At 43.7% G+C, this 17,364-nt stretch overlaps 1 protein-coding gene and 1 pseudogene across 1 annotated transcript; both read right to left on the bottom strand.

Annotated features, from left to right (window-relative positions):
• Window positions 1-7,635: 7,635 nt before the first annotated feature.
• Window positions 7,636-13,284, bottom strand: LOC115155053 (olfactory receptor 1361-like). Its single transcript, XM_029701846.1, has 7 exons — window positions 13,176-13,284; window positions 12,650-12,835; window positions 12,088-12,140; window positions 11,689-11,910; window positions 11,104-11,220; window positions 8,214-8,411; window positions 7,636-7,891 (listed from the first exon to the last, which is right to left on the bottom strand). Exons 2-7 carry the CDS (start codon window positions 12,791-12,793, stop codon window positions 7,636-7,638), a joined length of 990 nt encoding a protein of 329 aa, XP_029557706.1. The 5' UTR covers window positions 12,794-12,835; window positions 13,176-13,284.
• Window positions 11,355-11,485, bottom strand: LOC115155127 (uncharacterized; annotated as a pseudogene).
• Window positions 13,285-17,364: the final 4,080 nt, after the last annotated feature.

Below are 17,364 nucleotides of genomic sequence, written 5' to 3'. Positions count from 1 at the left end.
GAAACAGTCTTGATATGTTCGTCTAAAGAGAGATCAGAGTCCAGAGTAACGCAGAGTGTCACGTCCTGACCATAGTAAGCTGTTATTTTCTATGGTAGAATAGGTCAGGGGGGTTTTCTATGTTGCTATGTTCTAGTTTTGTATTTCTATGTTGGGTTGTTCTAGTATTGTATTTCTATGTTGGGCTGTGTTTGGGATGATCTTCAATTAGAGGCAGCTGGTCATCGTTGTCTCTAATTGAAGGTCATATTTAAGTTGGTTTTTGTCCCACCTGGGTTTGTGGGAGATGAATTTTGAGTTGTGTATGTTTCACCTCTGCGTCACGGTTTGTTGTTTTTTGTCATTCAGTTTATTTATGTATTGCATAGTTTCCCAATATAAATAAAATGTGGAACAACACACATGCTGCACTTTGGTCCGCTCATTCCTACGACAACCGTGACAGAATCTCCCACCACCAAAGGACCAAGCAGCATGGTCAGGAGGACTGGATTAAGCAGCGTGCCCGGGAGGAGATGGCATCCTGGCCGCTGGAGGAGTTGGAGGAAAGGATAGACTGGACTTGGGAGCAGGTGTTGGAGAGATACAACAGCCTGCCGGGGAAGCAGGTGGAGGCAGCGAGGGAGTCACGGCAACGACAGAAGCCCGAGAGGCAGCCCCCCCAAAAAAATTGCGGGGGACACACGGGGAGATTGGCAGAGTCAGGATGGAGACCTGAGCAAACTCCCCGTGTTTACAGTGGGGAGCGAGTGACGAAGCAAGCACCGTGTTATGCGCTGCGCACTGTGTCGCCACTGCGTGTTCACAGCCCAGTTTGTCCTGTGCCAACTCCCCGCATTTGCCGGGTGAAAGTAAGCATCCAGCCAGGACGGGTTGTGCCAGTTATATGCACGAGACCTCCGGTGATCCTCCACGGCCCAGTATATCCTGTACCTGTCCCACGTACCCGGCCTCCAGTGAGTCTATCCAGCCTGGTACGCCCTGTGCCTGCTCCTCGCACTTGCCCTGAGGTGCGTGTTACCAGTCTGGCGCCACCTGTGCCAGCCCCACGCATCAGGCCTCCAGTGGTCATTACCAGTCCAGAGCTTCCAGCGACAATTCCCAGTCCGGAGCTTCCGACGACAGTTCCCAGTGCGGAGCTTCCGGCGATAGTTCCCAGTCCGGAACCTCCTGAGACGGCCTGCAGCCCGGAACCTCCTGAGACGGCCTGCAGCCCAGAGTCTTCAGCGGTGGCCTGCAGCCCAGATCCTCCAGCGGTGGCCTGCAGCCCAGAACCTCCAGCGGTGGCCTGCAGCCCAGAACCTCCAGCGGTGGCCTGCAGCCCAGAACCTCCAGCGGCGGCCTGCAGCCCAGAACCTCCAGCGGCGGCCTGCAGCACAGAGCCTCCAGCGATGATCTACAGTCCGGTTCCTCCTCCGATGATCCACGGTCCGGTGGCACAGAAGCGGAGGGATCAGCGGGCGGAGCGGGGGTTACACCCCGAACCAGAGCCGCCTCCTCTGTTGGAGGATCCGCTGGATGATAAGGTTCTGTGTACTGCACCAGAGCCGCCATAGATACTGGTTACCCTCGCTACCCTCCCTTTTTTTGTTTTTTGTTGTTGTTGTTTGGTTGCATTCGGAGTCTGCACCTTTGGGGGGGGGATACTGTGACGTCCTGACCATAGTAAGCTGTTATTTTCTATGGTAGAGTAGGTCAGGGCATGACAGGGGGTTTTCTAGTTTAGTTTTTCTATGTTGTTATGCTCTAGTTTTGTATTTCTATGTTGGTTGTTCTAGTATTGTATTTCTATGTTGGGCTGTGTTTGGGATGATCTCCAATTAGAGGCAGCTGGTCATCGTTGTCTCTTAATTGGAGGTCATACTTAAGTTGGTGTTTGTCCCACCTGGGTTTGTGGGAGATTCATTTTGAGTTGTGTATGTTTCACCTCTGCGTCACGGTTTGTTGTTTTTTGTCATTCAGTTTATTTATGTATTGCATAGTTTCCCAGTGTAAATAAAATGTGGAACGACACACACGCTGCACTTTGGTCCGCTCCTCCTTTCGACAACCGTGACACAGAGGTCCTTCAGTTTTATTTGAGACGACTGTACAACCATCAAGATTAATTGTCAGATTCAACAGAAGATCTCTTTGTTTCTTGGGACCTAGAACAAGCATCTCTGTTTTGTCCGAGTTTAAAAGTAGAACATTTGCCGCCATCCACTTCATAATGTCTGAAACACAGGCTTCCAGCGAGGGCAATTTTGGGGCTTCACCATGTTTCATCGAAATGTACAGCTGCGTGTCATCTGCATAGCAGTGAAAGTTAACATTATGTTTCCGAATGACATCACCAAAAGGTAAAATATATAGTGAAAACAATAGTGGTCCCAAAACGGAACCTTGAGGAACACCAAAATGTACAGTTGATTTGTCAGAGGACTAACCATCCACGGAGACAAACTGATATCTTTCCGACAGATAAGATCTAAACCGGGCCAGAACTTGTCCGTGTAGACCAATTTGGGTATCCAATCTCTCCAAAAGAATGTGGTAATCGATGGTAACAAAAGCAGCACTAAGGTCTAGGAGCACGAGGACAGATGCAGAGCCTCGGTCTGACGCCATTAAAAGGTCATTTACCACCTTCACAAGTGCAGTCTCAGTGCGATGATGGGGTCTAAAACAAGACTGAAGCGTTTTGTATACATTGTTTGTCTTCAAGAAGGCAGTGAGTTGCTGCGCAACAGCTTTTCTACATTTTTGAGAGGAATGGGAGATTCGATATAGACCGATAGTTTTTTATATTTTCTGGGTCAAGGTTTGGTTTTTTCAAGAGAGGCTTTATTATTGAAGCAGCTCTTTCAGTAGTTTAGTTGGAATAGGGTCCAGTATGCAGCTTGAAGGTTTAAAGGCCATGATTATTTTCATCAATGTGTCAAGAGATATAGTACTAAAAATCTTGAGTGTCTCCCTTGATCCTAGGTCCTGGCAGAGTTGTGCAGACTCAGGACAACGGAGCTTTGGAGGAATAGGCAGATTTAAAGAGGAGTCCGTAATTTGCTCATGAATTTATCACTGCTGAAGTGAAAGCCATCCTCTCTTGGGGAATGCTGCTTTTTAGTTTGCTTTGCGACAGTATCAAAAATACATTTTGGATTGTTCTTATTTTCCTCAATTAAGTTGGAAAAATAGGATGATCGAGCAGCAGTGAAGGCTCTTCGATACTGCACGGTACTGTTTTTCCAAGCTAGTCGGAAGACTTCCAGTTTGGGGTGGCGATAGGAATTCAGCGAAGTCAGTGAGGAATGCTGTATATGGCCCAGGAGGCCTGTAAACAGTAGCTATACAAGTGATTGAATAGGCTGCACAGATTTCATGACTTGAAGCTCAAAAGACGGAAACACAGTTGTTTTTTTTTGTAAATTGAAATTTGCTATCGTAAATGTTAGCAACACTTCCACCTTTGCGGGATGCGCGGGGGATATGGTCACTAGTGTAACCAGGAGGCGAGGCCTCATTTAACACAGTAAATTCATCAGGCTTAAGCCATGTTTCAGTCAGGCCAATCACATCAAGATTGTGATCAGTGATTAGTTCATAGACTATAACTGCTATGGAAGTGAAGGATCTAACATTAAGTAGCCCCATTTTGAGATGTGAGGCATCACAATCTCTTTCAATAATGGCAGGAATGGAGGAGGTCTTTATTCCAGTGAGATTGGTAAGGCGAACACCACCATGTTTAGTTTTTCCCGACCTAGGTCGAGGCACAGACACGGTCTCAATGGGGATAGCTGAGCTGACTACACTGACTGTGCTAGTGGCAGACTCATCTACGCTGGCAGGCGTAGATCTCATTGTGGTGCTAGGGGAGTTAGAACCCTGTCTATGTTCTTAGATAAGGTGAGAGCACCCCTCCAGCTAGAATGGAGTCCGTCACTCCTCAACAGGCCAGACTTGGTCCTGTTTGTGGGTGAGTCCCAGAGAGAGGGCCAATTATCTACAAATTCTATCTTTTGGGAGGGTCAGAAAACAGTTTTCAACCAGCGATTGAGTTGTGAGACTCTGCTGTAGAGCTCATCACTCCCACTAACTGGGAGGGGGCCAGAGACAATTACTTGATGCCGACACATATTTCTAGCTGATTTACACGCTGAAGCTATGCTGCGCTTGGTGACCTCTGACTGTTTCATCCTAACATCGTTGGTGCCGACGTGGAGAACAATATCCCTATACTCTCTAATCTCGCCTGTTTTAGCCTTAGCCAGCACCGTCTTCAGATTAGCCTTAATAAATCCTGTTCAGGATAGGGTGCAGTATTTTCACGTTCGGATGAAAAGCGTGCCCAGAGTAATCTGCCTGCTACTCGGGCCCAGAGTCAAATATTTGCATATTATTAGTAGATGTGGATAGAAAACACTCTGAAGTTTCTAAAACTGTTTGAATGATGCCTGTGAGTATAACAGAACTCATATGGCAGGCAAAAACCTGAGAAAAATCCAATCAGGAAGTGGGAAATCTGAGCGTTGTACTTTTTCTTTCTAATCCCTATTCAAACTACAGTGTCTGTGGGGTCATATTGCACTTCCTAAGGCTTCCACTAGATGTCAACAGTCTTTAGAACCTTGGATTCCGACAAAGATCAGCAAAGGTAAGTGAAGATTTGTAATACTTTTTCTGAGTTTAGTTGACTCCAGAACTTGGCGGGTAACTGTATAGCTTGCTTTGATGGCTGAGCTCTGTACTCAGAATATTGAAACATTTGCTTTTGCCGTAAAGCTATTTTGAAATCTGACACAGCGGTTGCATTAAGGAGAAGTGTATCTATAATTCTTTCAATAACTGTTTTAAAGTTTATCAACGTTTATGATGAGTATTTTTGTAAATTGATGTGCTCATTCACCGGAAGTTTTGGGAGGCAATACATTTTCTGAACAAAGACAAGACTCGTTATTCTAACCACATTGTCCGATTTCAAAAAGGCTTTACAGCGAAAGCAAAACATTAGATTATGTCAGGAGAGTACCCTGCCAAAAATAAATCACACAGCCATTTTAAAAGCAAGCATATATGTCACAAAAACCAAAACCACAGCTAAATGCAGCACTAACCTTTGATGATCTTCATCAGATTACACTCCTAGGACATTATGTTACACAATACATGCATGTTTTGTTCAAGCAAGTCCATATTTATATCAAAAAACAGCTTTTTACATTAGCATGTGATGTTCAGAACTAGCATACCCACCGCAAACTTCTGGTGAATTTACTAAATTACTCACGATAAACGTTTACAAAAAACATAACAATTATTTTAAGAATTATAGATACAGAACTCCTTTATGCAATCGCGGTGTCAGATTTTGAAATAGCTTTTTGGCAAAGCACATTTTGCAATATTCTGAGTACATAGCCCGGCCATCACGGCTAGCTATTTTGACACGCACCAAGTTTGGGGCTCACTAAACTCAGAATTACTATTAGAAAAATTGGATTACCTTTGCTGTTCTTCGTCAGAATGCACTCCCAGGACTTCTACTTCAACAACAAATGTTGTTTTGGTTCCAAATAATCCATAGTTATATTCAAATAGCGCCGTTTTGTTCGTGCGTTCGGGTCCCTATCCGAAGGGTGACGCGCGAGGGCATTTCGTGACAAAATTTCAAAACATTCCATTACCGTACTTCGAAGCATGTCAAACGCTGTTTAAAATCTATTTTTATGCTATTTTTCTCGTAAAATAGCGATAATATTCCAACCGGGCAACGTTGTATTCATTCAAAGGCTGAAAGAATTTTTTTTAGAATTCTCGTCAACACGCATCTCAGTCTCACTGTCCCCAAGCTGACCACTCACAAACTGTCCTGCTGTTCTTCGCCCAGAGACAGCAGACACCCCATTCCACTTTCTGGCGGCTTTAGAGAGCCAATGGAAGCCTTAGAAAATGTCACGTTATAGCACAGATGCTGTATTTTCGATAGAGATGCAACAGAAGGAGAACAAATTGTCAGACAGGGCACTTCCTGTATGGAATCTTCTCAAGTTTTGGCCTGCCATATGAGTTCTGTTATACTCACAGACACCATTCAAACAGTTTTAGAAACTTCTGAGTGTCGTGGCCGTGCAAATACTGCACCCTAGCCCCAACAGGTTATCAAGGAGTCTGAAGAGAAGAGTGCACTGTAATGTAAATATTTTACTTTTTTTTCATACCACTTCACTTCATTGAGTGAAGCAACAATATAATCATTCACTATGCCAGATACACTGTAGTTACACGTAGCTTTCTTCCAATCAAAAAACAAAACATAGAGGTAGCAACCGAGATAGCGAAAGAGAGATATAAATAAACAAGACACTTCAAGTACTTCTAAATATAAGTATATCTCAATATACATTAAATACATTAAATCATGATATCACGCTGATATTTATTATTTTTTGGATGGCTATAAAGGCTCGTAGACATAATATACAGTGCCTTCAGATAGTATTCACACCTCTTGAATTAGTCCACATTTTGTTGTGTTAAAGCCTGAATTTAAAATGGATTAAATTCAGATTTTTTTTTGTAACTGTCCTACACACAATACCCCATAATGTCAAAGTGGAATTATGTTTTTAGAAATGTTTACAAATGAATTCAAAATTAAAAGCTGAAATTTCTTGAGTCATGAACCACTTTGTTATGGCAAATCCAAATAAGTTTAGGAGTAAAAATTTGCTTAACAGCTCACATAATAAGTTGCATGGACTCCCTCTGTGTGCAATAATAATGTTTAACATGATTTGTGAATGCCTACCTAACCTTTGTACCCCACACATACAATTATCTGAAAGGTCATTTAGTCGAGCAGTGAATTTCAAGCACAGATTCAATCACGAAGACCAGGGAGGTTTTCCTATGCCTAGCAAAGAAGGGCACCTATTTGTTGATGGGTAAAAATCAACAACAACAAAAAGGCAGACATTGAGTATCCCTTCGAGCATGGTGAAGTTATTCATTATGGACGGTGTATCAATAAACCCAGTCATTACAAAGATAAAGACGTCCTTCCTAACTCAGTTGCCGTAGAGGAAGGAAACCGCTCAGGGATTTCACCATGAGACCAATGGTGTCTTTAAAACAGTTACAGAGTTTAATGGCAGTGATAGAAGAAAACGGAGGATGGATCAACACCTTTGTAGTTACTCCACAATACTAACTAACCTAAATGACAGCGTGAAAAGAAGGAAACCTGTGCAGAATAAAGATATTCCAAGACAGGCGTCCTGTTTGCAAAAAGGCACTAAAGTAAAACTGAAAAAATAAAAACTTGTCATCGGCAAGGACTAGAGAATGTTTTTAGGATAAAAGAAAATAAAGCACAGGCTAAATCCTAAAGTAAATCCTGATTCAGTCTGATTTCCAAAAGACACTGGGAGACAAATTCACCTTTCAGCAGGACAAAACCCTAAAGCATAAGATCAAATATACACTGGAGTTGCTTACCGAGATGACATTGAATGTTCCTGAGTGGCTTAGTTACAGTTTTAACTTAAATCAGCTTGAAAATCTATGGCAAGACTTGAAAATGGCTGTTTAGGTATGAATACTTTCTGAAGGCACTGTAAATATATTAATTTTAAGAGAAATAATTCAGGTACTTCATGTTGGTTTGACCTGCATCACAGCACTTAGGGCCCCTCTTCTGAGCAGCTTCTTAGCCGATACCTTAAACTCCTCCGTCTTCAGAACGTATATGATGGGGTTGAGCATTGGTGGCAGTACCGAGGTCAGGGAGAGGTTGATGATCCGGGCGTTGGTTGGTATGATGGGGTGGAGGACGTATGTTAAAATAACAGGCAGGTAGAATATGGCCACCAGTATTAGGTGTGAGGTACATGTCTTTATGGCTCTGAGTCTGAGAGACAGAGAGAGAGAGAGAGAGAGAGAGAGAGAGAGAGAGAGAGAGAGAGAGAGAGAGAGAGAGGTGGACAGAGAGAAGGAGGGAGAGAGAGGTAGAGGGAGAGAGAGAATGTGTGCCAAAATAGTATGTGATTATCTATACAGTTTAATTGCATTCTCAATATCTCCCAGCATGTATCATTCTTGTAACAAGTCCATCACTCTAAAAACGTTTTCCTGAGGCCTCACACCAATCAGCATATGGGCCGTTCTGGCTTGGACAAGTCTACTTACTGACTTGACTTGACTTACTTATTCCAGTCAGTATTACTTCTCACCTGTCCTGGGGCAGTGTGATGGTGAACAGGGCGTGTGTTATACAGATGTAAGATGATATGATGAAGATCATTGGGAGATAGAGAACTATACAGGTGTTGATTTGGCTCATCACTATGTTAGGGACCACATCAGAACAGGGGGCTGCCAGACGGAACAGGGGACCGTGGTCACAGAAGTAGCTGTTGATCACCAGAGACCTACAATACAATACATTATACAACATTTTATAACCTAGATATTAGAGCGAACAACAGAAATATGTCTTTAGCTCATTTTTTTCTTGACCGGCTGTAGGTTCACCTCCTTACCCACTGGAATTTCTCTCACATTCAAGATGAACTGAGGTAAAGACAACATTAAACAATTAACTTTTACAGACAACCTGACAGATGACAACAACCACATAATATATATATTTTTTTATGTCCTTTATTTTATTAGTTTACTGTAAAGTGTTTTGAGATTTTATCTTTCACTAAAGTTTGATTTGATTTATCTCTACAAGGTGTTGATGCTGAACAAAGAAGATAAATGATAATGATAATTATTAACAATCAATAAGATCTCCTGTATGTGTACCAAAACTTTCACGGGCCATTTTCACAAAAGTCAGTTTTCAAGTTTATCAACTTTCAAAGCAGAATTACTTTCCCATTGTTCCACAACTGTATGATTGTCACGTCCTGACCAGCAGAGGGCGTATTGCTTAGTCTAGGTCAGGATGTGGCAGGTGGTTTGTGCTTGTTTAATGTTGGTGATTGGGGCTTCCAATTGAAGGCAGGTGTGTAGAGTTGCCTTTGATTGGAAGTCCTATATAGGTGTGTGTGTTTTTCTTTGGGGTTGTGGGTGGTTGTTTTGCACTGCGTTTGTTAGCCTGCAAACTGTTGCTGTCGTGTTATTGTTTCCTGTGGATGCTTTACTCCTTTTATTTTGTAATTAAACATGAGTATTCACATACCTGCTGCGCCTTGGTCTTCTCTCCGTGACAACGATTGTTACAATGATATACCATTTTCTAGTTCTTAGCCATTTCTAATTGTTGTTCCATAAGACAGAATCGAGGTGCTGGGTCACATTTAATGAGCTAAATGTAAAAAAAACCCCACTTGATTTCACAGGTTAAAAAAAGGAATGGAAAGGAACAATACCAGAACTTTTTGGGGGTTCGAACTGGTTCAGAAATGTGTTTTGCTGGTTGGAACAAAAATAGTTGTTCTGTTCAGAACGAAACGATTGGAAAATAATTTAGGTTTTAATCCCTGATTGTATAGATAGGTGAGAAATTAAATGTATCAATTTTGAATTCAGGCTGTAACACATCAAAATGTGGAATAAGTTAAGGGGTATGCACTGAATGTACAAAACATTAGCAACACCTTCCTAATATTGAGTTAAACCCCCTTTTGCCTTCAGAACAGCCTCAATTTGTTGGGGGCATGGACTCTACGAGGTGTCAAAAGCGTTCTACGGGGATGCTGGCCCATGTTGACTCCAATGCTATCCACAGTTGTGTCAAGTTGGCTCGATGTCCTTTGGGTGGTGAACCATGTTTGATACAAACGTGAAACTGTTGAGCGTGAAAAACACAGCAGCGTTGCAGTTCTTGACACAAACCGGTGCGCCTGGCACCTACTACCATACCCTGTTCAAAGGCACTTAATTCTTTAAATTAACATGTCTCCTCCCATTCATCTACACTGATTTAAGTGGATTTAACAAGTGACTTGTCACGCCCGCTCTGCCTCTCCCTGGAGCTCGAGGGCACCAGGATCCCCAGCATTACGCACTCAAGCCCCCATCAGTACCCACACCAGCCTTCCCCCATCACGCGCATCAGCGATTATTGGTCTCACGTAGACTCAATTACTTGTGTCATTACCTTCCTTATATCTGTCTGTTTCCAAGCTCTGTTCCCTGCTTCGGGAGTAATTGTCTCATGTCCGTGCTACTCGTGTTCTGACTCTGTTCCTGTCTTGTTTCCTTGTCTGTTCCCAAATAAATGTCTAACTCCCCGTACCTGCTTCTCCTGTCCGTCGTCGGTCTTTATAGAATCCCGAAGCCATCACACGAAGCATCGGGGAGTACTGGCGTTCCGGTTGGTGGTGACGGCGGTCCTGGGTCACCGCCGATGGAACTGGGGGTGCCTAGCCAGCTCGTCTGGCTTCCACTCCCTTGCTGGCTCGAGAAGTTTCCTTGACCCGGTTGGCACGGAAGGAGCCCATCCCACGTCGGGCCTCAGCTGGATTGCCAGGTCTTGTTCGCGCAGCCGGCTCGTCAGACTGTTACGTCTCCGCCGGATCATCGGGCTTCCATGCCGCAGCGGGATTAACAGGCGTTCATGCCTCAGCCGGCTCGCCAGGCTCCCACGCCCCTGCCGGTTCGTGGGGAGTTGACCCCCAGCCGGCTCACCAGGCTCCCACGCCCCTGCCGGTTCGTGGGGAGTTGACCCCCAGCCGGCTCGCCAGGCTCCCACGCCCCTGCCAGTTGACTCTGGGTGGCGTCCCACCTGGGCGAATGTCCTTGTCTGTTCCCAAATAAATGTCTGACGACCCGTACCTGATTCTCCTGGCGTCCACCCTTACATAACTTCAATAAGGGATCATAAGGGATCATAGGTTTAACCTGGATTCACATGGTCAGTCTACGTCATGGAAAGAGCAGATGTTGACCCGAACGTCTTTATCATGTCCGACAATAAAACAGCGGGAGCATTCATCAACGTAAGGATAACTATATTTTATCATGAATTGATTTTTTTGGGGACCAGCAAGTCATTGGACACTACGTCTGAAACCAATAGTTTGATGTTATTTAACAGATAAAGATGTAATTCACAGAAGCTATGCTTTTGCAGTGGAGTTGTTGCACAACAACACGATACATACTAACCTACAGAAAGAGAGCCGGGTGATGAGACACACAGAGATCAACAGCATCAACACAGCAAACGTCCAGGCGGCGCCCGTCAGCTGGAGCATGGACCTGTGAGTGACCATCATGTGGTACCTGGAAAGAACATTACAATGGAACTGTGTAAGTTGATGACACAGCCCCTCTGGTCATTTAATAGGATCTCTGTGGGGGAAAAGATGTTCAACTTTATCTTGTTATTATCGTCAATGGTTGATTATTATTATTTTATAATTATTCAGTTGAGATTCCCACATTTTGGGGAACTTGCAGGGGTTAGCACGACCAGAGTGCATTTGCCGAGCCTCACCCTGGGTAAACCTCCTTTGTGATCAAGGTGTCTCCCCTGCCAGGTAACTATATCCTTATATATGATTTTAGCTGCAGTGTAACCATGTTAAATCATTTTTTATATAATACATTTAATAAATACATTTGAATAAATTGTCAAATAAATCAAATTATTCAATTAAAAAATATATATTTATCCCAGAAGGGTCAAATAACATAATCTTTCTGAATGTTATTTTAATTTAGTTAATAGTATGATGTATTATCTGAGACCTGAGTGGGCAGCAGATGGCCACCAGTCTGTCATAGGAGAGGATGGTGAGGTTGAAGGACTGCATGGTGATGAAGAGGAAGACGAAGAAGAGGCTAGTGAGACACTGGTCGTAGGAGATGAGCTGTCTGCTGAACAGGAACATGTCCAGCAGCTTGGGAACCAGGGCCGTGCTTTCACACACGTCTGTGAAGGCCAGGTTGAACACAGCAATGTACTTGGGGCTGTAAGGTTAGAACATAAATATATATTTAAGTCATGTAACGGAGATCGGGGAGCAGGGCAGGCTCCCACACGTGTCTGTGAAGTCCAGGTCGAACTGGGACTTCAAAACGATAGAATGTACAACAAAGGAAGTTTTATTGTGTATTGTGTTAATGAGATTAAAGAGGGCAGATTACCTGTGGAGATTGCGGTCCACGTAGATGCCAGTCATGACGAAGGTGTTGCCCACCTAGACCCAACGCACACACACACACACACACACACACACACACACACACACACACACACACACACACACACACAGAGAGAGAGAGAGAGAGCAGAAATGACCCAACATGGATATACAGGTACATTCATCAGGCCATTGACTATGGGTGGTGCTCTATGTCCCCACATAGTTCAGCTGAAATAACACCAAAGTATTAGGTTTTGTTTTCTATAGGAAAGTGAACAACTTTATAGTTTATCACCTGGACCAACTAGCTGATGCTAACCGCATGTAACACCCTGGACCAGAGCGAGTTAGTAACACCCTGGACCAGAGCTAGGTATTAAGCCCCTGGACCAGAGCTAGTTAGTAACAGCATGGACAAGAGCTAGGTAGTAACACCTCGGACCAGAGCAAGGTAGTAACACCCTGGACCAGAGCTAGTTAGTAACACCTTGGACCAGCGCCAGTTAGTATCACCCTGGACCAGAGCTAGTCAGTAACACCCTGGACCAGAGCTACAGCCTTACCAGAGAGATGATGTAAACAAAACAGAGAAAGAAGTAGTAGTACTTCATGTAGGGGATGTCTATGAAACCACTGATGAAGAAGTAAGGGGGTCGGATGATGGTGTTGATGTCTGTCTGGTTAGGGTCAGAGGTCAGGGAACTCATCCTGACTGGAGGTGTTAACGTCTCCCTCTGGCTGGTGATAATCTGTGGGAATACATAACCACGAATACATTATTACAAATAAAGATATATTCAAAACTGTACATTAATTCACCTGTTGACAAAAACATAATTGAAGCATCGTTAGTGCAAAGGGAATTATCCAAGTTCATCAAAAAGGTACATTACAAATAATTTACAAAACTGTATAAATTAATATTATATTTCAATTGTTTTTATGTATTCAATGTTACCGCATTCGATACCAGTTGCTAAAAAATAGTTAAACAACTCACTTCAGACATCAAACTAAATACCAGAATGTCAACATCTCCTTCAACTACTAAAGCTACTGTATATCATGTAAATGTAAAGTGTAACCCACCTCCTCAGGTGATATGCTGAACCTGACAGCCCAGGTCTAGTGTGAGCACCTGGGCAGAGACAACAGGCTTATATACTGTATCATCTTTACTTGCTGGTCATTAGTAGAACACATAGAGTTACATCACTGGTTCCCAATCCTGGTCCTGGGGACCCAAAGGGATGCACATTTTAGTTACTGCACTAACACACCTGATTCAGCTAATCAACTCATCATCAACAAGCCTTTTGATTAGATGAATCAGGACAAAAACCTAAATGTTGTTGACCCTTTGGGAAGCACTGAAACAGCTAACGACACGTATAATAATGTATAATGTTTGGTCTATAATAAGCTACGTTATGTTAGTTTTACAATAGCCTACATTGTTAGTTTTACAATAGGCTACATTATTTGTAAAATGTGAAATGATACTTGATTTAGATTGAGTGAAGTAAAACGGTTGTATTCCCCAGCTCAGGCGTAGCATGAATCAACTAATGTTTGCATTCTACATCGGACTGTGTTGTCGGTCACCAGATTGCTATCAAATAAAATAAAATGTATTTATAAAGTTCTTCTTACATCAGCTGATATCTCAAAGTGCTGTACAGAAACCCAGCCTAAAACCCCAAACAGCAAGCAATGCAGGTGTAGAAGCACGGTGGCTAGGAAAAACTCCCTAGAAAGGCAGGAACCTATGAAGAAACCTAGAGAGGAACCAGGCTCTGAGGGGTGGAAAGTCCTCTTCTGGAGATTATAACAGAACATGGCGAAGATGTTCAAACGTTCATAGATGACCAGCAGGGTCATATTAATAATAATCACAGTGGTTGTCGAGGGTGCAACAGGTCAGCACCTCAGGAGTAAATGTCAGTTGACTTTTCAAAGCCGATCATTCAGAGTATCTCTACCACTCCTGCTGTCTCTAGAGAGTTGAAAACAGCAGGTCTGGGACAGGTTGCACTTCCGGTGAACAGGTCAGGGTTCCATAGCCGCAGGCAGAACAGTTGAAACTGGAGTAGCAGCACGACCAGGTGGATTGATGACAGCAAGGAGTCATCAGGCCAGGTAGTCCTGAGGCATGGTCCTAGGGCTCAGGTCCTCCTCCGAGAGAGAGAGAGAAAAAGAGAAAGAAAAAGAGAGAGAGAGAGATAATTAGAGAGAGCATACTTAAATTCACACAGGACACCGGATAAGACAGGAGAAAACTCCAGATTTAACTGTCTCACCCTAGCCCCCCGACACATAAACTACTGCAGCATAAATACTGGAGGCTGAGACAGGAGGGGTCGGGAGACACTGTGGCCCCATCCGATAATACCACCGGACAGGGCCAAACAGGCAGGATATAACCCCACCCACTTTGCCAAAGCACAGCCCCACACCACTAGAGGGATATCTTCAACCACCAACCTTCCATCCTAAGACAAGGCCGAGTATAGCCCACAAAGATCTCCGCCACAGCACAACCCAAGAGGGGGTCGCCTACCCAGACAGAAAGATCACGTCAGTGATTCACCCCACTCAAGTGACGCATCCCTCCTGGGGACGGCATGGAAGAGCACCATAGTGTACGCCAGTGACTCAGCCCCTGTAATAGGGTTAGAGGCAGAGAATCCCAGTGGAGAGAGGGGAACCGACTAGGCAAAGACAGCAATGGCGGTTCGTTGCTCTAGTGCCTTTCCGTTCTCCTTCACACTCCTGGGCCAGACTACACTCAATCATAGGACCTACCGAAGAGATCAGTCTTCAATAAAGACTTAAAGGTTGAGACCGAGTCTGCGTCTCTCACATGGGTAGGCAGACCATTCCATATAAATGGAGCTCTATAGGAGAAAGCCCTTCCTCCAGCTGTTTTCTTAGAAATTCTAGGGACAGTTAGGAGGCCTGTGTTTTGTGACCATAGCGTACGTGTAGGTATGTACGGCAGGACCAAATCGGAAAGATAGGTAGGAGCAAGCCCATGTAATGCTTTGCAGGTTAGCAGTAAAACCTTGAAATCAGCCCTTGCCTTAACAGGAAGCCAGTGTAGAGAAGCTAGCACTTGAGTAATATGATCAAATTTTTGGGTTCTAGTCAAGATTCTAGCAGCCGTGTTTAGCACTAACCGAAGTTAATTTAGTGCGTTATCCGGGTAGCCTGAAAGTAGAGCATTGCAGTAGTCTAACCCCTGACAAAAGCATGGATAAATATTTCTGCATAATTTTTGGTCAGGAAGTTTTTGATTTTTGCAATGTTACGAAGATGGAAAAAAGCTGTCCTTGAAACAGTCTTGATATGTTCGTCAAAAGAGAGATCAGGGTCCAGAGTAACGCCGAGGTCCTTCACAGTTTTATTTGAGACGACTGTACAACCATCCAGATTAATTGTCAGATTCAACAGAAGATCTCTTTGTTTCTTGGGACCTAGAACTAGCATCTCTGTTTTGTCCGAGTTTAAAAGTAGAACATTTGCCGCCATCCACTGCATAATGTCTGAAACACAGGCTTCCAGCGAGGGCAATTTTGGGGCTTCACCATGTGTCATTGAAGTATACAGCTGTGTGTCATCGGCATAGCAGTGAAAGTTAACATTATGTTTCCGAATGACATCACCAAAAGGTAAAATATATAGTGAAAACAATAGTGGTCCCAAAACGGAACCTTGAGGAACACCGAAATGTACAGTTGATTTGTCAGAGGACTAATCATCCACGGAGACAAACTGATATCTTTCCGACAGATAAGATCTAAACCGGGCCAGAACTTGTCCGTGTAGACCAATTTGGGTATCCAGTCTCTCCAAAAGAATGTGGTGATCGATGGTAACAAAAGCAGCACTAAGGTCTAGGAGCACAAGGACAGATGCAGAGCCTCGGTCTGACGTCATTAAAAGGTAATGTACCACCTTCACAAGTGCAGTCTTAGTGCTATGATGGGGTCTAAAACCAGACTGAAGCGTTTTGTTTACATTGTTTGTCTTCAGGAAGGCAGTGAGTTGCTGCGCAACAGCTTTTTCCAAAATTTTGAGAGGAATGGGAGATTCGATATAGGCCGATAGTTTTTTATATTTTCTGGGTCAAGGTTTGGCTTTTTCAAGAGAGGCTTTATTATTGCCATTTTAGTGAGTTTGGTACACATCCGATGGATAGAGAGCCGTTTATTATGTTCAACATAGGAGGGCCAAGCACAGGAAGCAGCTCTTTCAGTAGTTGTCACGTCCGTTGTTGGAATGAGACCAAGGTGCAGCGTGGTAGGCGAACATTTTGCTTTATTAAAATGAACACCGACAAAACTACAAAATACAAAACGAACGTAAAGTTCTGCAGGCTACAAAGCAGCTATTCAAAATCAAGATCCCACAATCACAGGTGGGAAAAAGGGCTGCCTAAGTATGATCCCCAATCAGAGACAACGATAAACAGCTGCCTCTGATTGGCAACCTAACTAGGCCAACAAAGAAATAGAAACATAGATATGCCCACCAAGTCACACCCTGACCTAACCAAATAGAGAATAAAAAAGGCTCTCTAAGGTCAGGGCGTGACAGTAGTTCAGTTGGAATAAGGTCCAGTATGCAGCTTGAAGGTTTAGAGGCCATGATCATTTTCATCATTGTGTCAAGAGATATAGTACTAAAACTCTTTAGTATCTCCCTTGATCCTAGGTCCTGGCAGAGTTGTGCAGACTCAGGACAACGGAGCTTTGGAGGTATACGCCGATTTAAAGAGGAGTCCGTAATTTGCTTTCTAATGATGATGATCTTTTCCTCAAACATGTGATGTGGTTAACTGATGTGTAAAATCCCACTGATGTCAATTCAACATCTATTCCACATTGGTTCAATGTCAATTCATTGAAATGGCATAGGAACAACGTTGATTCAACCGGTGTGTTCCCAATTCAGCTACCTTTGCAGGAGTTGTAAGATCTGGCATGCGTCAGCAACGTCTGAGCAGGGGAACACAACCAACATGTCAGAGCTGACTGCCCTTGATGTTGTTGTTGTTGTCATAGGACACACCGCAGAGCCCTTTCAGAACTACATTGTACCAGCCCCATAGGCTGAATAGGCTACAATGTATACTTAGCTGAGACAGGAGGAAGGAGTGAGAAAAGAGAGGAGGTAGGAGAGAGAATGAGAGAAAGAGAGGAGGTAGGAGAGGGAAAGAGAGGAGGTAGGAGAGGGAAAGAGAGGAGGTAGGAGAGAGAAAGAGAGGAGGAATTAG

This window comes from Salmo trutta, chromosome 19 (assembly GCF_901001165.1).
Source record: "Salmo trutta chromosome 19, fSalTru1.1, whole genome shotgun sequence".
Classification (NCBI taxonomy): Eukaryota; Metazoa; Chordata; class Actinopteri; order Salmoniformes; family Salmonidae; genus Salmo; species Salmo trutta.
Note: the sequence above shows the minus strand (reverse complement) of the source record. Positions and strands in the feature narration are given on the sequence as shown.

Excerpts from the sequence above, each read along its gene's own strand:
- LOC115155053 (XM_029701846.1), bottom strand. The coding sequence starts at position 12,793 with ATGAGTTCCCTGACCTCTGACCCTAACCAGACAGACATCAACACCATC. Across the intron at positions 11,221-11,688 it reads GCCATCTGCTGCCCACTCAG|GTACCACATGATGGTCACTC; the intron begins GTCTCAGATAAT and ends TGTTCTTTCCAG. Across the intron at positions 7,892-8,213 it reads ATCACACTGCCCCAGGACAG|ACTCAGAGCCATAAAGACAT; the intron begins GTGAGAAGTAAT and ends TCTGTCTCTCAG.